This window comes from Ornithodoros turicata, chromosome 5 (assembly GCF_037126465.1).
Source record: "Ornithodoros turicata isolate Travis chromosome 5, ASM3712646v1, whole genome shotgun sequence".
NCBI classification, from domain to species: Eukaryota; Metazoa; Arthropoda; class Arachnida; order Ixodida; family Argasidae; genus Ornithodoros; species Ornithodoros turicata.
In genome coordinates this window covers 20,786,063-20,806,970 of record NC_088205.1, presented here as the reverse complement: position 1 = coordinate 20,806,970, position 20,908 = coordinate 20,786,063, and the positions used below count along the sequence as shown (strand labels likewise).

The 20,908-nt window shown below is 44.8% G+C and overlaps 2 protein-coding genes across 9 annotated transcripts in view; both read right to left on the bottom strand.

Moving 5' to 3' along the window:
• LOC135394178 (acid phosphatase type 7-like) overlaps positions 1-2,027 on the bottom strand; it is a 28,812-nt gene extending 26,785 nt beyond the window's left edge. Inside the window, exon 1 of the mRNA XM_064624771.1 lies at positions 1,846-2,027. Within this exon, the coding sequence (XP_064480841.1) occupies positions 1,846-1,954 (109 nt within the window). The 5' untranslated portion in view covers positions 1,955-2,027. The remainder of the gene's footprint in view (positions 1-1,845) is intronic.
• A 6,488-nt stretch (positions 2,028-8,515) lies between these two features.
• LOC135394177 (uncharacterized) overlaps positions 8,516-20,908 on the bottom strand; it is a 30,734-nt gene continuing 18,341 nt past the window's right edge. For 5 of the 8 annotated variants that reach the window (XM_064624763.1, XM_064624766.1, XM_064624770.1 and 2 more), the window contains 3 exons: positions 17,297-17,610; positions 9,828-10,017; positions 8,516-8,909 (listed from right to left, as the gene is read on the bottom strand). In XM_064624763.1, coding sequence (XP_064480833.1) covers positions 8,868-8,909; positions 9,828-10,017; positions 17,297-17,610 — 546 coding nt within the window. In that variant the 3' untranslated portion in view covers positions 8,516-8,867. The remainder of the gene's footprint in view (positions 8,910-9,827; positions 10,018-17,296; positions 17,611-20,908) is intronic. The other 3 variants (XM_064624765.1, XM_064624767.1, XM_064624768.1) reach the window with 3 other exon arrangements.

Genomic DNA, 20,908 nt, shown 5'->3' with positions numbered 1-20,908 from the left:
TCAGTGTTCTAAACTGTCTGTGACAGAAGAGAGGAAGAAAATCAAAAATACGGGGGGGGGGGCAAATTTCTTACTTGTCCCCACGGAGACGAAAAGTAGACGCCGGCCCAGGGTCCAAGTAAAATCAGGCATGGCAAACTGTGTTCCCTCGAGTAGTGTGTCGAGAAATGTGTGAGAAAAATAATACTAATAATTGAGAGTAGTAAAAAAGAATCGAGAAAATTACTCTTTCCGTTTTGTTGCGGAATGTCCAAGGCACACTTCTTTCGTTGTACGATTCCTTGGCTAAGGTCAAAGTAATCTTATTTGTCATCACAACATCGTTGCCCGCCTGAGCGTGGCGGCAAGTAATTTTCCATCTCTCAGCGATATTCGGACGTATTTGCCGCTGCCATATTTTCGTTTCCGCGAAGTAAAAAGCAAGTTTCAATTCAGGATTTATAATTTTTTAAATTTTGTCAGCACGATATTCCCCCAAGTCAGGACTAACCAAGGATCAAGGCTACGATTATGTTGTCGCGTTTCCGGGGTTCAGTGATGGGCAGTACTTGAACTTGTACTTTACTTTAAGTACATTTTAAATCGTGTACTTCGTACTGTACTTGAAGTACTTTTTTCCGAGTACTTTTCCATCAAGTACTCAAATACCCAAACTTGGACTCCAGACAAAAAATCACAAAAGGGTACCAAAAATGCACCCCACTAAAAGCGCTAAAATGACAACAAGAAGACGAAAACACACAGATAGGGCTATCTCTGAGGTTTCGTCTTCTTGCCGTCATCTTAGCGCTTCTAATGGAGTGCAGTACCAAGATTCCGAGGTATGACATTTTACCAAAAGGAATTTTTGTGCTTTTAAAGAGCATATTTGTTGAAGCACATCTATTGTTGAGAGGCTTGAGATGTTGAAAAAGTATCAACGCTTCTATGATTATGTAAAACGAATGGAATGCAAAGACACGCACACATTATGACACTGCAACCGGCAGCACAATGACTTGGTCAATTGTCATTTCAGTTCTCCCAATGCAAGGTTCTATGCTTTTTTATATTGTTGCCTTCATTGGCAATTAATAACCAATTTATATCACAATGTGTGATTGCATTACACGATGAACACTCTGAAAGACACCCATGCTTTCATTTTTACATTTTATGTTTTTGTAATTGGCCACATGGATTACATTGCTGCATATCAGAGTCATATAAAAATGAAGGCTTACATCGTGTTTCGTCCTTTTTAATTTTCTTTATATTCTTTTTTAAACATGTTGTATTTCAAAAAGCAGCAAGGAATGCCCAGAAATGTATAATCTTTGTTGGCTTGTACTTTTCCCCTCTGAAATTATCAAACCTCTTATACCCGAAGATTAGTACCGGAACACCACACTAGGCGGGTGATCTTGGATGAGGCAGGGTATAATACGTAGTATTTTGCATAATCACGGCACAGCTGACTGATTACCTCTCTACATGTAACTGCAAATTACAACATCTGATTAAGTTCATATACACGGGTTAGCACTTCACCTAGGACTTTATGGTTTCAAAGCATTTGTCAAGAATGCTCGCAAAAGTTTTGCCAAAAAAGCAAGACAGATACTAAACAGTGAAAGGCAAAGTGATACAAATTAAATTGGCGATGTACTTGATGAGTACTTGAAGTACTTTGCCTAGTACTTTGTACTGTACTTGAAGTACTAATGACACCAGGTACTTGGTACTTTACTTTAAGTATAATTTTGAGGTACTTTGCCCATCACCGCCGGGGTTGATAGGCTAAGACGATATCTGACAGTCATCGTGGTACGTGGTGCAACGTGAATTAAAAGAGCGTGGACGTACCTCCATAGGAAAGGTGGACTTGTTGCGGCTGCGTGTAGGTGACATGTTTTCCTTGTGCAACAACGGAAAACGCAATAAAGACCAAGGAGAAAAGGCCTAAAGTGGACATATCCACCCGCTCTAAAGGGTCACCTTATGGGCATAGGGATACGTGCGATCTCAGTCTCTCGTCAAGTGTCAAGATAAGGGATATCTCGGAGTCTGAGAGGAGGTGCTGTCTCTTGGGGAATCTCTAGCCAAAACGAAACCGAAAGAATTACTTAAGCAATAAACAACAGAATAGTATACTGTAGCACGTTTGCTAGACGCTACATGTTGAGACCAGCTAATAACACCGGTGGTGTTTCCTTCCAGCTTGGACTGCATCCAAAACGATTGCGTCCTACGAGAAAATAGACGACTTGAGAAAATCCCAGGGAGCTTAGCGCCGTTGTGAACTATGGGAACTTGCTTATAACAGAGGAGGAGAAGGCCATCAAACTGTTCCGGTTTCTCCTCTCTCGGCCAATTGTCCACGAGGTGTCAAGGTCAGCGAAAACGAAACCTGAAGGACAGTTCTCCCAGGACGCAATGCGCACGCAAGGAGCACTGGGATTTCCTCAAATCATTGTGCTTGGAAGTTCAAGGGTGTCGAACTGAAACGTTTTTCGTTCGGGTTCTCGTACCGGTTCGATGATAATTCAGCTCCGAAATAGAGCAATAGAGTGACCGTGAAGCTACCGTAACTAATTGCAGAATCACATTTGTTGATTGGATGCGGTAGGTACGGTACTTCGGAAGCCACGTTATCAACGGTCTACTAACAGTAACTAATAGTCTACTAGGGGTGGACGGGTAGGTGGAAGTCCTTGAACAGACCCGTGAAACTAAAGAACATTGATAAGACACGTACCGTCCATTCCCATTGCAACTTTCAGTACATTGTGCTGTTTGGGGAAGGGCGCTTACGATTTCCTAAAACTCCCTCACGTTGCCAAAAACGCGTATTCTTTAGAATGACTACGAAAGCTGATACCGAAACCAAACTTTTTTAATATCTTTGAATCGCCAGAACACACCACACATTATCGACACAAAAGGCATTGCAAAGCGTCGTGGCGTCGTCCCGACTTTAAAAAACGTGTTTTGCATGAAGGTTTTGGAATTATGATCTTAGAGCATGCATGAGGTCCCTTGCTCATGCCGTAAGAAGACCCACGCGCAGTCGAGCCGAAACTATGTCCGAAACCGGACCACCAAATGAAAGCGTCAAATACCCTGCTTGGAATCAAAAATATGAAGCAGAAACTTCGGAAATGCTGACAGCGTAATCCCCCACACGGGCTACACGTAAAAACATTGGTATTAAAGGGGTACTAAAATGCAAAAGCAAGTTCACTTCAAATTACGTTACACGGTATGTTAATTTAGTACTTGTTATCATAATTCAAAACTTTGATTCCGTTTCGAAACTATACAATCAGAATTATACCGGTCTCTTTCTTTCCTCGGCGCTAAGCAGTGAACGATGCTTCAGCATCGGTGATTTTAGTCCAAGATGCGCGTGCACGCGCGTGCCACGCCATGGAGCACCGGGTTAAAAACACCACCACCTAGATAGAAAAGGCCTGCTTACTCGTCGACGTGACGTAGCAACTAATAGTCAGCCAATCAGGATCGTGATTTCAACGGCGGCAGCCAGTCACGATCGAGCTTTCAGCGGTAGCCATGGAGACTAACAACCGTCGTCTGTGAGCAGTAATGGAACGTCCCCGCGTACTAAACGGGAAAACTTTCAAATAAAGCTCAAAACGGTCCCATATTTTTCTCATGACTGATTTTTCTGGAAAGCGTGTTGCACTTTTTGTCTACAGATTCAGGTCAACAGGTTCCAAGTTAAGCGCAACCATTTCAGATGTCTCGAATTCGAAGAACGGTGAATCGCAATAGGAGACGAATTCTGACTATATACGAGTATGTCCACATAGCGAAGGAGGGAGAGGGTGTAATAAGCAGGCCTTTCCTCAGACGCTTTCAGACGTATGTCGGCACAGTTCCGTTAAAAGTCGGCCCAGGACGCACACATTCCCCAGGGCGTCAGTCGTGACGTTGCCCACATATGTGAGGCCGACAACGGCGAGCCCTTTAACCACCACCACCACCACAATTTTCGTTTTTCTTCTAAACTGTAGCGTTGTGTGAACTGATTTTGTTTGAATTGTACCAATTGAAACACGGACTTTCATTTGAGAGCAAGGTGCTATTGCATGTTGGTGCCCCTTTAAAAATGAGTTCGTAACAATTTTAAGTCTGAAGACCTTCTCGCCCTAGCGAACTTTCAGCCCATTTCAGGTCAGCTGGATACCCGGAATAGGAACGAGAGTACTTATTTGAAAAACATTTTTAAGCCCTCCTTCCTCCATGTCAAAAGTTATAAAATTTGTGATAAAATATTGGAGTACAACTTTTCATCAGTTATTAATTTACTCCTAACCGCTTATCGTTGTTGCTTTTGCTACGTCTCTATTGACGAGGGTATACGCTGTCGGTGCGAGAAGGAAAAGCGCGAAGTAGTCGCCATAGCGGGAACTTCAACTAGTCAGGGTTACCAGATTGGGCTATAAACCGCCAAATCGGGCTACTTTCTGGTGTGATTGGTGGGAAATATTTAAGCTTGGCTATTTGGCTATTTGTGGACTGCTTCGATTTTGGAAGGTTCGGGTCACGAGCTAGTGATATTTTACTCAATTTTCCTATTTGTACAATATTATTCGATGCTAAGAGTGCAGCAGCAATTACACATCTTCACAAGGGGGAAAGAATTGGTCATCGAAGATGCCATGGTAACCTCGCAGTAGGCAGTGGCGGACCCAAGGGAAGAAGGGGGGGGGGGCGATCGCCCCCACAAAACGTCAGTTTATACATTGGATTTCCCTCTTCCCCGTCCCCCACTACGCGCTCCGACAAAGAAACCGCCCCCCCCCCCCAAAAAAAAAAAAAAAAAAAAAAACGAGGGTCTGGATCCGCCCCTGGCAGTAGGCTAGGACTTTTGGAGGATACAGCAAGATTCACAATAACTCTGTCAATACTGTGACAACTGTTGAATACTGTTGCAGATTTCGTGCCCTCTTCAAAAGTTTAAAAGCGACTTTATGTGCGAGTAAGGCAATAAATGCGAAATTACACATGAGTAACGCAATAAAACTCCTTTTCCACCACAAAATTTAATTTGGCTATTCTTTTTTTTTTTCTTCTTCTTTTTGTAGTTGGCTATTTTTGGGCTACTTTTTCTCCTGACACTTTGGCGAGCTCAGGGTTTGACCGTTTGACATCTGGTAACCCTGGCGCGAATGGCGCGAACCACTCGAACTCATTCGGCCAGAAATCATAAGGCATTCACACGCAGTGTTGCCACATCTACAGATTTGTATGGAAACCTACAGATTTTCGGGAACATCTACAGATTATTTCCGAGATCTACAGATTTTCTGACTCCGTAAACATGCCTCAGCATAGGCTACAGAAAATTCACGAACATACACAACCATCGTTGTGTATGTTCCTGTATGTTGCCATGCTCAGGCTTGTTTCATTATGGATTTGATGCACCAGCTAGCCTGCAGTTACGCAATTTTGTCCGAGTTTGGACAATTGTTAAAAACTTGTGACGGGAAGTCCGTCTCACGATGCGCCACTCTCGGGTGAAACACACCCAATTTTTATTTCATAATTGCTTCGGGGTGCGCGTGTTAAAAAATGACTGTCACTATAATCTTTTATATTTCGTATCACTCGTGTGGCACGGAAGTTGTTCGGACTTAATCACACGATGTAAATATATTTTGCTGACTATAGATTCCTCTATTTACTAATCACTGTGATTTGATAGCGCTTATACATTGATTTGTTTGATGATGATGCTTGATTTTTCATTTATTCTTGCTGCGTCCACTGGAAGCAAATAGACCTCGCACAGTCGGCGGCGCATTGGCAACGACGTGCACGTGGCGTTGATGTGCTATTTCCGAGCGCTCTGCGTGCCGGCGCATAGACCTCTCTCCATGTTTGTTTAACAAATGACGTCATAGTGTTCGACCACGCCACCAGTTTGGTAGAGTTGAACTATGCTCGAAGCTAGGGGCGAACAAGGTCGCGCCCGAAAGCCTCGATCTTGAGGGGATTACGATGCTCCCTCAAAGGGACGCGACCTTCGGTCCTACTTTTCTTTCAATAGGAGGCAGCGAACAATTAAGTGCCCATTCCTGGAACCCAGCCCTCCCCTTCAGATTTGTTTCAGTCTGTCTACCAACGTCATGATGACGTTTCTCGGGTAGAGGTCTATTGCTCGCGGGGACCGTGAGCCCTGGACGAACTTCATAGGGAACTGTCGGCGCCCTGATTCGGACATGGGCCTCCTCCCTGGATCGCCGTGGAACACCGCCACCGTAGCCAGGAAGCACGCGTCGGTGTATTGAGTAGTCTACGCCACCCAAATATACTGAGCCCACAGGTGGTGGTGGTGGTGGTGGTGGTGACTAACTCCTTGCCGTAGTCGGCCACGCTTAGGACGGCAACGTCACGACTATCTCTGGTGGGGGGACCGTGTGTCCTGGGTCGACTTCACAAGAAGCTATGCCGACATTTGTCTGAAACCCAGGGGAAACACCCAAACAAAACAGCCGGCGCCTGGATTCGAACCCGGGAAAGCCAAGCCGAGCCATCATATATTTACGTTATTTCGGTGCAAGAAGCGAAATATAAAGTGTCAAACGATGAGATGCATAAAATCGTGGCTTAAAAACGATGTTCATTCGGAAAATTATATTTTACGGCGGTCTACAGATTTTTACGGAAATCTCCATACTTCTCCTCTGACTGCTGTGGCAACACTGTTCACACGTACTGCCATTTGGTGTTTTTGTTTACTGTGACAAGGAACGATTGTGATTCAGTGCGACTGCCATTCGCTGGGAATGTCATTAAATTTGCCGTGTGATAAGGGTATGAGCGGCAAGGTGTGTGCGGTCATTTGATTCGATATTCCGAGACAAATACACGAAATGCTTTGGAGGGGCGCCACAGAGATGATACGATAGAAGGGGGTTATGTGGGCTCGTTTCTCGTAGTCCATTTTAAGATCAGTAAAAGAAAACTGACAACTCAACGACACCAACGGCGGCATACGACGTGTGAATCTAAGTGCAGTTTCAAGATTATATTTCACATTGCTTCACGATACGTACCTTCGGGTTCCAGATGCCCAAACTTTCCACTTGAACCGGGAACCTTCAAATGGATTGTCTCATCCGAAAACCCATCTACGAAACCGATACGATAATGTCCTGCATCGGCCGACAATTTACCCGGCTGTTTTATTCGTCCGAAGTGCTTAGCATATCTGCAGGCGCAGAGGCTCTGTGCAGTGACGTTGATGTCTAAGCGAAGATTGGCTCTTAGGGAGTGAACCCAAGCAAGCAATGGCCGATGGCCAACAGTTGGCAAAAGGTCGGATGACAGTTGGCCAACGACTCTTTTGGCCATCCAACGTTGGCGCAGCGTTGCATATAGTGATAGGCAGAGCGAGGATTGGAAAGCCGTCGGCCAGGGTACAGATCCGTATCAAGAAACGAGCTCGTTGGCCAAGCACTTACCAAAGCTTTGATTAATCTCGCCTGGGCGAGAGGGAAACGTAGAATGGTCTAGCGCTGCATAAGTTCCACTTTCGATGGACCAAGGGAATTTCTCAAAACTAAAGCAGTAAGAAACAGAAGCATTACCTTCATGGCTAGTTAATACGACAAGCAATTCATAATTTCAGTGTCGTTTGTGTACGCGCCAAACTAAACTTAGACACGCCTCACCCTTCATTTTGACTCACACGCGTGCAGGTCTCTCGAATTTGCGGAAGCTCGCGAGACAAGTTATGTATAGTATCTGTTTTTCCTCCGGAAACGTTGTGGGAAATACGAGCAACAAACACCGCCGCCGCCGCCGCCGCCGTTACCTTACGCCGCGAGACAATTGAGTCTGAAAATGAGGGACGCCGCTGGAATGCTTTGGTCTGTATCTTGGCACAACGTAGGCTGGCCAATGCTTGGCAAATCGTTGGCCAAGGTACGGATCCGTATCAAGAAACAAGCTTGTTGGCCGATGATGTACCAAGCAAGGCCAGGTAGGCCAGCCTAACTATAGCCTAGCTTGGCCCAACCTTTGTCTGTTGCTTGGGAAGTTTTGTTTTTCCAGAGAGGGAATTCCGGAACACTCTCAACATCCGGAGTCTGCTCTTGTTACGTATTCAGACCGATAAACTAAGGTATTTCGCGTGAGATTTTCGATACCGGGATCTGTGGTCCACGAGGAATAAAATCACGCTAGTTTTAAAATCGACTGGAACGGACGCAGCAGACCCTCTAAGACTATTTTTCGGTTTTGCGCAAAATACAACGGCATGTTTTTCGGTTTTGCGTTCGACACCCCGCTACAGGTGCACTGTCTGCTCGGCTTTTAGTTTTGCATTCCTGCTGGGCACTGGCGACAAACAACCAGTCAACCCAAACCTGAGCTTAATCGTAACAAGAGGCTGCAGATTAGAAAATAGCTAAGCAGACGAGCAGCCACTTGTACTTACAAAATGCCTCTTCTTGGTGACAAATGTGTTGCGTGCAGGGGCAACGAGTAAGAAACACATACGAAGAATATGTACAAGTTTATTTGTAATGAAGTGCAAGGCTTGACAAACGAGAAGGCACTGGAGGTTACGTTTTCTTGGCGACTGGAACAGTGTAGTAAATGAACCCTCCAACATTGAAACATAATCTGCAAAATCTGGGTATAACTATCACAACTGCATGCAATAAAAAAAAAGAGACAGAAGCTAATGATACACGTAAAAAAGAAAAAGTGGGAAATAGTCGGGAACAGTTAAAAACCCACTAAAGTATACGTTACAGCAGAGATGTCCTTTTTGCATTGCACTTGTGAACTGCATCAGGTGTGGCACAGTATCTTCTTTGTACTTGAGGTTTTCAACCAACTGTCTTTGCTCAGTAAGGTGAGTACTTCTCCATGAACTCCTGTGAAAGAAACTGTAAACATGTTGGTAATACTGTCCCTGTGGGTCGAGCAAACTTTAATTCAGGCCAAGAACATACTATTTGCTCAGCTGTTCAACAATGGAACAATTCCACTTACAAAGACACTATGAAAAATCTACACCCACAATGAAATTGCCCATGGAGTCACTCATCCCCTGTTGAAAAAGCAGCATTTGGTTTCCCCCCTTGACAAAAATTGTGGGAGGGTTCACCCTGTCACACACCCCTGTCTTAAAAGCTACTCTCATATACTTAATGTCATTTTAAACGGGCAGCAGGTGTGGCAGCTAGTTTTTTTGTAATCCAAAACTGGGTCTTTTTTTTACTCCACACCTCAGGCAATTTTTTGGACACCACCTTTGATGTCATCCAAATTTCACAAGAACAAAGTTATTTTCACTTCTTCGAGGAGCAGCTAAATTTTTCCTTTCAACTCATGTAAGATTGCAGCACATCAACCAGAAAGCCACAACATTTCGGATCCCGATTTTTGAGGCTATTTAGTGTTGGCTATATGTGACAGCATTTGAGGCCTTTTTCATTATTTTGCATAAAAGCTCCAGAAAATTTGATCAGATGTTATGGCTCTCGGAAGCAAAAATCTGTCCAAAGGAGGAGTTGAGAACTACTGGCCGTCTTGCAACATAGCCTTTTTATGGCCATCAGTCATAAAATAACTTCATTCAGGGCATTGGTACATAACAGTCATTCACTTTTTACATTAATTTAACATCATTATAACACTGCATTTCACGTTGTCATTCCTTTCTGCATGCCATTCATTTGTTTGATTGTTAACAAGGAGCACTTTTTTCAAGTTTAGCCAGATCTTTGCAAAATTGTTGCCTTGGAAAAGGTGTAAGAAGAAAGGATTGACAAATGAATGACAGCCCAGAGGAAGTGACGTACCGCTGGCTTGCCGTACTCTGCATCTCTGGGGTGCTTTTTTTCTACTACCTTGTCGTGTTTGACGCCCAGATGTCTGCGTAGGTGGAGGAGGTATTGCACGGTGAACTCAAATACTGTCGCCTTGTCAGTCTTTTCACTGAGACCTGGCACCAGGGAGCGTAGGGTCTGGCAGGCGTTCTTGATACGCGTTCTGCAGCAAAAGAGAACACACTATGACCTACAATCCCGCTAATTAATCTTTTGGAATCAAGTGCAAGCTCATTAATTTCCATCAATTATGACCATCAACTAGTAGGAGTAAGATATCCCTAAAACTGAGTTGTTTCATGTTGAGCACAAAAGACAAAAAAAAATTACATATTTCTTTATTGATTTATTTCAATATACCTCCAAAGGCCCACTGAGGGACATACCACAAACAATACTAAGCTTGTGATGATCTATGTGTGTCGGACTAACTTGAGTTAAAGTACTGTCTCTACAATTTAGGGGCTTTTTCTGAATTTATTTGACAACCTTTGTTGGAGTAGACATGTTTCAGATACATACAGCTGTAAAAAAATCTTTCATGCACAAACTCATCCAAGGAAAAGCTGGGTGTCACTCATAATTCGGGTGAATGCGTGCTGCTCGTGGTTTGGGTGTTTTCAGGTTTAAAAAGCATACAGGTCAGCACATGTATACTGGTCACGATATACAAGCGTACCTGCCAACTTAGGAACATCCGAATTAGGGAGATTTCAAAATTGGAGGTGGGGAGGGGCGGGTATGTTGTTGGCAAATGGTCTTGCTATTTTATATAGGAGAAAAACTGTTTGGAGGCTTTTATTTGCACACGTATCAGGAACACGCAAGTGTTGCAGCAGCAGAATTTGCCCTCTCCAAGAAATTATCTGGTTGTCTGGCTGTGACAAGGCCATGACACTTTCTCCAAAGAACGTGAAGACATGAAACTATGTCCCTGTTTTCTTCACAATGCTGAACTGCCCTCACACTCAGCACTGCCTCAGTAACGTGTGGCTGAACTTCAAAAGTCCATCTGGACTTTCCAGGAGAGTTTAAACATAGCAGTTGTTGAATAAGTTAGTTATCAAGTTATCAAAAAAGTAGTTTGCAATTTGCATAATACGTCAGAACCGTCGGCTACAGTTGTACATCGCTATCGTCAGTGCTGTCAACAGCGACTGCAAAGACTTTCTGTTCAGTGTGCGTATCTTGTTGTATGACCTAGCTCTTGAGTGCAGTTTCCCATTTCACTCAGTCAACTCAAGCTCGAGGACATGCGTACCGCTTTGCAATGCCGGGAGTTGGAACACGGAGGAGAAGGGGCCCGCGCGGATAACATCGTAGTCCTTGTCTTGCTTTCGGAAACACTGACCTAGCTAGTACCTTTTGTCTCGGCATTTAAGGTGGTCCTGGTGCTCCCTCAACGTAACGTGGGTAACAACGTTGGTCCACTCTCCACGCGGAATGCCGATGTCGCTGCCGTAAACATGCAGAGAACATGGTGCCCCTTCTTGGACGCGATCCCACGTCTTAATTCAGGTGTGTATTGCTTCGGAAACACGTGTAGGTACCTGTGTCGCTTACCCGGAGCCGTGATCTCCGGGAAGCGGCAGCGATGTGGATGACAATAGGGCTGGTATTGGATTGACGTTTACGTCTGTGAGGACAGACAAAAGCCAGGCGTTTGAGATATAGAGGGGGAAACTGCATTTTCCGGGAGTTTTGCTTCTCGTTTGTACAATCGTACAAAACTATCTAAATCCGGGAGTCTCCCGGATGAATCGGGAGTTTGCAGGTATGTACAAGTGTGTTGCGTGTTGTGTCATAGAAAACGGAAAGCTTTATGCTTGGAAGCACTTTGAGGAACCCAAGCCCATACCAACCTAAAACCTGCTGCTTCATCTTTTGTGAAGGCTGGATTTGCCTCGTGCTAGCACCAGCTACTGGGCAGAACTGGGCCAACGAGAGAAACTCTCATTACAAGCGAGGACCACTCAATGTATATGGGGCTCACACTGTTGAGGTTATCCCTGAAACGGCTCTACATACGGAGTCAAATCTCGCGCAGATGATACTACGAGAGATCCCGCACCTTTTTCAATTTACTGCGGCACTTGGGTAAACACAAAAATACTAATTTTTACATTTCTGTGGCAAATGGCCTGCTCGAAAATAGTCTCAAGCTGTTTGTCTCTTCTTAGTACTAATCACAATTCAAGCAAAATTTTACAGGTAGCCATTCATACCTTTGTGGTAACCTTGACAAAACAATAAACCGAGTTTTGGTGTCTGCTAGCCGAGAGTGCACAACGCTGCCATCACAACTAGTTTCGAGTTCGGGGTGCACGTATAGGGATAGGGAGGTTAGCAGCGTTGTTCGGAGCTAGTAATCCTATTCGGCGCTGATGTACCCTGATCTTGTTCGTCTTTTGCCGCATCGGCTATTCAGGGTTTTGTTGAGCGCGTACTCAGGTCAGGTCAGGTCGAGCACGTTGCGGGTCAGGATTTCTGGCAAGAAGTGTAAAACCATTCCGGTAGCTCCTCGTGAAGCATTACACGTTATGCTGTATATTTGTATGTAATTGACCAACCCAATACAATACCACTGTGGTCTCGTCGAGTTTCCAGTTTCCGACGAAATTAGGATTTTGCTGCGGAACTTCCCGACGACTTTTGTAAATCTTGTCCAGCAGACAGGCTCATGATTTTATGAATCGCTAAGTACATTGCAACTATTCATCTGTGCCCCAACATTTCATAGGGCATACTTCAAGAGCAACGAGGAGCAAAACGTAAATGAGAAATGGCGCACAAAGCAGACATGAAAATATTAGCTTGATTTCACTAGACCTTCCGGGAATGCCAACAGTATACAAGCACATAACTTTTGCTGTGCCCCCCGCCACTGTTCCAACTGTTTCCAGCCTTATGTATGAGGTCTTGTTTTCTGTTTTCTGTTTTCAGGGTTCTGATAAGAGCAGCCTTCCTCCGGCAACATTGAGATAAGGGTGGGCGAGGGCCATATCATACAGTTTGACGGCAAATGAAAATTTGTCTAATTTCACTGCAGCATCATTAAGGTAGGCCCTCGGTTTTCTGCGATTCCACGAAATTTCATGGAATTCAGAATTGTGGAATCCTTTGTTTTGCACAGAATTTCACAGAATCCCTTATTTTATATTATATATATATTCGATATTCAAGTTCTCTAATTCGAATCGAATATCAATCACTCAAACTGTTCGATTCACGAATAGAATACCCAATATTCAGGTTTCCGGATACTCGACCATTCGCCGAGTGCGAACGACACATCCAGAAAGTGAGCCTCACCTGACGCTTCCCTGCATAAGGTGAAGCCTGCTCTACAAAATTGAAGGCTGCTTTACAAAATTGTTCATGCTGCAGGACAAACACAGACAGATTGTAGTTTAGCTTAAGATAATGTTAGCCCAAGTTTATTGTGCATGCTTCGCTTGAGGAAGGGGCGGCGTCCCTCCAGTGTGCAGTTTAGTGGGGGGCAGTGGGGGATTTTGATTTGATGTCTGGGTGTCCTAAATATGTAACTTCCCCAGGGCATGTATTGTAAACTCCTTCCTATAGAGTTCCTATAAACTCTGTAGATGTTGAGAGATCTTTCAGCAGGTACAAAGTGATTGAAGGCGAAAGATTGCATCAGACGAGATATCATGTATGTAATGCTGAGCTGCAACAGTGCTCTGAATCTGTAGTTTTATAAAATGTTGTTTGTTCCCACATTATCCAAGAAAAAGTTTCCCGTTTCCCGCTGCGGAAAATCGTGGAATTTACAAGTCTGTGCCGTGGAATTTCAAATTTGCTGCAGTAGAAAACTGAGGGCCGTAAGCATCATTATTGATACATTACAATGCTATGCTGGTCTGCAGTACTCGTCCGCAATCCACAATCTTGACAAGTTGTAGTACAGTTCCAGCACCACCTGGCATTGTACATAGTGGGATATACAGGTCACAGTTAGCTATTGTATCATACATAGAACAGAAAAAGGAAGAAATTACGTGCACAAAAAGGCCAAAAATACCTGTACGTAATCAGGTGTCGTCACACCAGGAACAACGAAAGGCTAATTGCAGAGTACTCATTCTAGAATGTTCTTTACAAGAGCTAGGTCGTCAGGCTCGCTGTCACTTGTACTGGCTCGTCTCTCAGTTCCCTGTGTCTCACTAGCCAGGGATCAATTAAATCTGGAAACATGTATTCAATGCAAAATTACTTTAGTTGAGACACTGTCTTTCGAGAATGAATCGTCCTGCTTTATTGTGTCTGTCGCCGGCCAGATTGGAAGGTTGCAACAGTTACTTTTTGTAATGTTTCTTTGAGCTTGAATTTGATAAAAGTAAAGTAAATATAAAGTTGATAGTGTAAACAACAACTACAAATACAGCGCCAAAGTGCACCTACGGTATTTTATTCTTGCGTGAAATAGCCGGTTATACGCGTCTGCGTCGTGCCTAGAAGACGCGGTGTCACGCATTGTTCGTACGCCGCCGAAGACGCCGCAGCTTTTTCCATATCGTGTTGCGATCTCCCGCAAACCTTCTACATCTATGACAGTGCGTTTTCCGTAAGGCTCCCGTTGCTACGGCATGTTTGTCCCCGTCAAGAAAATCATCTAGGCTGATTTCGTCACTTCCGCCGCCACGCGAACGAAGCGTTTCCCACGCGAGCGATGGCGCCTTGCGTCTCGTGCTCTTTTTACTTGGATGCAACTAGAGTGGCTCTAGCTGCAACTGGACAGTTCAAAACAAGCGCGAAAAGGAGACGCCTCCGAAGAAAATCCCTAACCTTTCAGTGACTCAGACTTCCTTTTGTAGGCACCAGATTCCTCCCGACCCTAGTCGCGCGTGCCATCCACCGCGGGAACAGGACGCTCCTTGCGCCCTTTGTTTTCATGACCCTAAAGTCGGCTTTGGGGTCATAAAGCTTATCTCGTTCTTTCGCTGTATCGAGGCGGCGGCTAAAAAGTGTTTCGTTGTAGCGGGAGTTAAAATACATTGATCTCTATGGCCCTCTGCCGGGGAATTCAAATTATTTCGCTCTGTCGCGAATTTCGTTATATCGCGTTTCGTTCTAACGAGGTTTGACTGTATGTATACAGGGTGTGTGCAGAAAAATGTAACCCGCATTTTTACATGTAACTCGTCATCTACTTACCCGAGGAACTTCCGGTGGCGTACGATGGCGTATTTATGCGTGCGAAAGCTACAAAAAAATCCTGGAAGCCATACTCAGCGTAAAAAAATAAACAGAGCGCGAAAACATCGGCTTCCATGCATTAGAATAGGGCAGTCATGACAATGCATGGTAGTGCATGGCAGTCTCAGGGGAGTTATGTGCAGGCACCGCTAGGGGCACTACCGACGAGCATCCATGTGGGACATAGTTTCGATTTTTGCACCGATAGCTCCCCTAGCATTACCTGAACACAACTCTCCTGCTTCCGCCATGTTGCCCTATTCTGATGCACGGAGGCCAACGTTTTCGTTGCTCCGTTTATTTTTTAAGCTGAGTATGGCTTCCACAATTTTTCTGCAGATTTCGCACACATAAATGCACCATCGTGCGCCACCGGAAGTTTGTTAGTTAGGTAGACAACAAGCTAAATGTGGGTTACGTTTTTCTGCACACGCCCTGTATATGTAGTATGTATATGTAGTCTTCTTCTAGCGCAGACAAAAGTATACGTGAGCATTTATTTTTGTTTTAGCTTGTATAGACTTCTCAGCTTTGCAGGTAAACATAACTTAGATCTCACTTTCAATGTAATGTTCTTTGTACCTTCAAGCGTTATTTCGCAAACGTCTGACACAATCAGAGTACCATTCAAAGTAACGAGTAACTCCTCGCAACCTAACCTAAGCGGTAAGTTCGAAGTAACACCTTTTCAGGACCACCACCTCTTCATTCATTCACTTGATACAGGTTTTCACTTTTCCTGCTAAAATGTAACTATGTAACCTTTTCTGTTATGATAAGTTTTCCCTCCTTCCACATAAGGTACCCATTCTTTCCGGAACTTTTGTTTTGTTTTTGGCACCCTCTCCACTGTAGTGTATTTTTGCAAAAGATGTGTACCGCATGATTTTGTTCCTTCTGTTTCTGTTTTATACAAGGTGGTCCCCCATTTACGCGCCGCTACAAGGTTATGCTGGGAAACTCCCTGGCAGTGCCTTTTATAATTATCCAGAATCAAAATATTACTTTATGGCTATAAGGCTGATTTCTCTCCAACATGTGTTTGCACTATGAGACAAAATGTGTTACAAGCGTCCCCAGCTTTGAAACTGTGCATTTTGAGAAGTAATATCGAGGTAAGTTCGTACACACAAAGATGACTGGTGTTAACAGTGGCAATAAAACAGTGGGTTATCTGGTCGGGCACGTGAACTGTCACTCACCGTGTACAGGAGATCCTAGCAGTTACAGGGTAGCGGTAACAGTAGTGGGCCGGCATTTCGCCTCCCGATATTTTTTGGTATATATATTTGCCAGTATTTGAGTACTTCTTTTTGCACTTGTGCAATGGAGTGGTAACGTCAATATCGGCTCTACCCAGAGCGGGCATACTAAGATTTTGAAATTTAGCGTCGTTTGGATATCGTAACGAATGTTCCCGTGCAATTTGCGCATGAAAAAGTGCGCAAAATATGCTAGTAAATACAGCATTTTAACGCCTGCAAACAACGTGGGCCGCTAGAGGAGCCATCGCTTGAGAAAAGCTTACATGACCACTTCTGGACTTCTTCCGGCTACACCTGCATCAAAATATTGAAGGCGCCATTTGCATAACGCTCTCGCAAGCACTTTCGAAGTTGCGTGCTTTGCAACGTGCACATCTAATCCCAGTTAGTTACGTGTGGTGAAGCGAACCGCGGGCTCACTGTAAAGCTCATGGAGGCAAAGGCTGTTAAAAATGCCTCCTTAATTTGTTTTAAATAAAAAAATGGAATCTTGCTTCTCGGTTTTTGCACATTTTACCGGCTGCCAGGAGAATTCTGATCAATCTATGCGAGCACACGCTTTCGCAGCGATCGCTATATCCAAGTCTTGTTTACATGTACGTCAATGGGTGAGCTGATGGGAACCAGCAATTTGGTCATAATATTCACTGAACCAGACTCAAGTGGTACATGCACTACCATTGTGGTCTGAAATCTACAGGCATTTTATTTAAGGTTTTGATACTTTTCCAAACCTTAGGAACCTGTAAGGGTACCCAAATGATGTTCCCATTCTGGGGGTGTTGTATCCGTATACTCGGCACACATGCATTGACACGTTCACAGCACAGCCCTCATTTGTGCTGTAGCCCAAGGTTGGGAGGAAAAAGTAGCACCTTCTTAAAAAGGCCTCATCTCATCAGCCTGTGCCTTATTTACCATTGTGTTCATGTCCACCTCTGCTTTGTCACAGCATATACTGACCTCCTTTTCCGTTCCTTCTCATTGTGATTCTCTCGACCGTTGAAAGGCATGTAGTAGGGCATGTTGTCCAAGGGCCCAACCATCTGCTGGATCTGACCCATGTTGGCCACGCGGGCCACCCCGAGGAGGTCCGCTCCACTGGCTGTGCCGTCTCCTCGCCCGTAGTCAGGAGGGGAGGGCACATCATCGCCTCCCCCTAGAGTCATGCTTGTGTCTGGGGTCCCACTACTGGTACTGGCGGCACTCATGCTACTGCTACCGGGCGTGCCGGGGGTTGTCTGAGGCATCACTGGTGTCAGGTAAGCTTGGCCACCCTGAAAGAATAACAGAGATGGAAGCTCAGTAACAAAGTCAATAGCTGGCATCCAAACTCCGGCACTCCTTGCTCTTTTGCTAAATCTTGAGTCCCGTTTTTGCTTGTCTTCAGTATGTCGAGCAACAATGCAGCAAAATTTTTATGCAAGAAACGGAACAATGCATCATCAGGTGTCTGTAAAGTACTTTGTGAAACATGCTGGGCCAAGTACTATCTTTTTAAACGTTCCCAGACCTCAGCAGGTTATAGACAGCTACGTCTCTAAAGCTGAGAATATTCGTAACTTTCAAATAACTCCCACGGGTGCTATGAACCACATATAATGAGGGTCTGACATTTCTGGGTTAAACAGAATTTCGCTAGATTAGTCCCTCCTGAATCAGTTTGGGTACTAACTCTGACTAAACCCGTTTTATCCCCGAATTCTACTCTCGTCATGTCACGTATTATTTGCACTATTTGGTGGCAATTTGCATGTATGTCTGATATTATTTCAGTGCAACAGTAGACTATAAATGTATCAAACCAAATGTATAAACACCTAATTTCACCCAGAATTAGATTGATCACTGGAATCCGGGAAAGCATTAACCCAAAAAGGTCAGACCCTATGTAGTGACTAGTTTAGTGGTGCCACACAGGGTAGCCGGGAAAAAGGAGAAACTGAGAGAAGCCTGGAAGAGAAGAGCGGGTGGAACAGAGACATGCAGTGCAATCCTGATGTAACTTGCGTTTCATAAAAAGTTATAACTGAAGCAAAGCCACAACAAATGGTGACGAGGATGAACACCGCACGTTCCTATTGCCAACGAAAGAACTGGAACAACTGGTGAGAGCCCACCATACCAAGAATAGAAGAGTTCACCACGTTGGAAGAACAAAGGATAATGGCGACCAGCGTGCCTCAGGCAAGTCAGACAACGCTTGCTTTCAACCTACAAGCCCTTGAATGTCAACACTGAGGATTTACATACTGAATACAAGTTTTGGATGGATGAATTTCAACACTACAAAGTGGCAACGGGTCTCCGAAATGTGGCGGATGAAGTAAGGAAAGCGACGCTCTTACACGGCATCTGGCCTGAAGTCCGCAGACGCTTGACGAATATGCCAGGGGAAAGGAAAACCTACAACGAAACAGTCAAAGCGTTAGAAGAATACTACACCACCAAGAAAAACGTGGTGTTGGAACGGCACAAGTTCAGGAACCGAACGCAACTTCCCGACGAAACTGCGGCAGCTTTTGTGAACTCTTTACGAGAAATAGCGAGACCCTGTGACTTTGGGACATTGGAGGATGAAATGCTGAGAGACCAGTTGGTGGAGCAGTGCCATTCGAAGTCACTGAGAGACAAGCTACTGCAGGCAGAGAATCTGGCATTGAGCAGCGCCCTACTCATCGCCGAGAGGCATGAAGAAGCGTTGAAGAGCACGAACCTTCTGAACAGTGAAAACCTGCACAGAGTTTTCCACAAAGAAAAAGAAAGGAAATATCGTTACACAAAGGATCAAGGCAGCAAGCCAAGACCTAATTCTTCAAAAACTTCAGAAGAAAACGAGCCAGCGGAAGGATGCTAGAGATGTGGTCTAAAGACTCATCTACCTTCAGAATGTGGAGCCAACAAAATGTCGTGTAAGAAATGCAAAAAATTAGGACACTTGGCCCGCATGTGCATAGCTAAAAATGTGCAGAAATATCACAAAAGAATGAAAACTGAAACCTGAAGGCTCTTTCAGAATTAAAGGAGCAGTCTAGAGGCCCACAACTTTTTTTCTGTTTTTTTTTCAGTATGGAATGTTAGGCGGCCGAAAACAGTTTTCCCACAATTAGTGCAACCGTAGCTAAATTGGGACGCCTGCAATAGCTCCCCGAACCTCCCGCGCGCGAAACACCCTCCTTCGCCTTCACGATAGGCACGTGATGAGCGCCACCACACACGTCACTATGTGACGCAAGTGGTAAGGACGCTCCTCATTGGACTTGGGATCACATGATCGAGGTGAGCAACATCACCCAGGCTGGAGCGTCTGCTACCTCTTGGGAGACGCCATGCGTTCTCCGGCTTCGTGATGTCCGAAACGGAGGGTTTGAAGGCTGCCAACGACACAACCACGATTTTTTGGGACCGCAGGCACCACGGGAAGAACGAGTGGTGCAGCCCGAAATTAACTGCGTTTGTACAGCGAAAACCCCGTGCTTCTCGACAGTGTGCAGCCTGCCCGACAGTTTTCACCGCGCAGTTGGTTCAGTGGCTAACAGGTGGTGCCAAAATACCGCTTCCACAATACCGCTTCGCAATAGCTTTCTGCTGCTGTGAATTCTGAGATTGCACAGAAGCCACGGATATATTACTCTTGTCATCGTAATCTTATTTTCTCAGGCTGCGTATATGCTTCTTTTAAAGAAAACGTGATATAAATAATAGAAGTCAACAAGAAGCAGCTAGCAATGTTCATAGCAGACGGTTTTTCCTACGAACGAATGAGGGGCTCTCTACCACGAACGTCACACTAGAGTGGGTGTGGTCTGCAGTTGGAGCGCTCCGGCCTGTCACTGCGGCAGCGATTTTCCAAATTAATTGCACCGTGGTGATACAACTTTGGACAGAAATATTTTGTGGGAATGCTTTTCACATACTGCTTTACGAGATGACAGCAGTTTTGGGACATGTTAGATACCACTTTAATGCTCCTTTAAGTGACGAAGACTCGGATGATGACATTGAAGAGACATTTTACCTAAATAGAAAATGCAAAGAACGAGTCCAAATGCACGGTAAAGAGCTCCGTCACTGTGGACACAGGGTTACGACAGAATATCATGCCAGTGAAGGAACTTCAGCAACATTTTGGGACGAACCACCCCAAGATACACCCGACAAGAAAGAAGTTCTTCGCATATGGCCAGAAAACCCCCCTGAAGTGCATTGGGTATTTCAACACAGAAATCACGTGGCTGAAGAAGTTGCCTGGCTGCAGTGTACGTTCTTGACGAGCGAGGAGACACACTACTGGGATGCGGAACTGCATTCACCCTGGGGGTCATTCGTAACACAGATTCTATCCAACACCTGCAAAGTGACCCAGAGGAACACTGTAAATTGTTCCACAGTGTTGAGAATCCGAAGATACAAGATGTGCTGCACAAGTACCGGAGCATATTTGATGGCCTTGGAACAATTACAGGCTATAAACACAGCATAACTGATAAATGATACTGTTGCGCCTGTGGCTCAAAGACTAAGAAGGGTGCCTTATGCTGGAGAGTGGAATCATCGAGGAATGCCCAGAAGGTT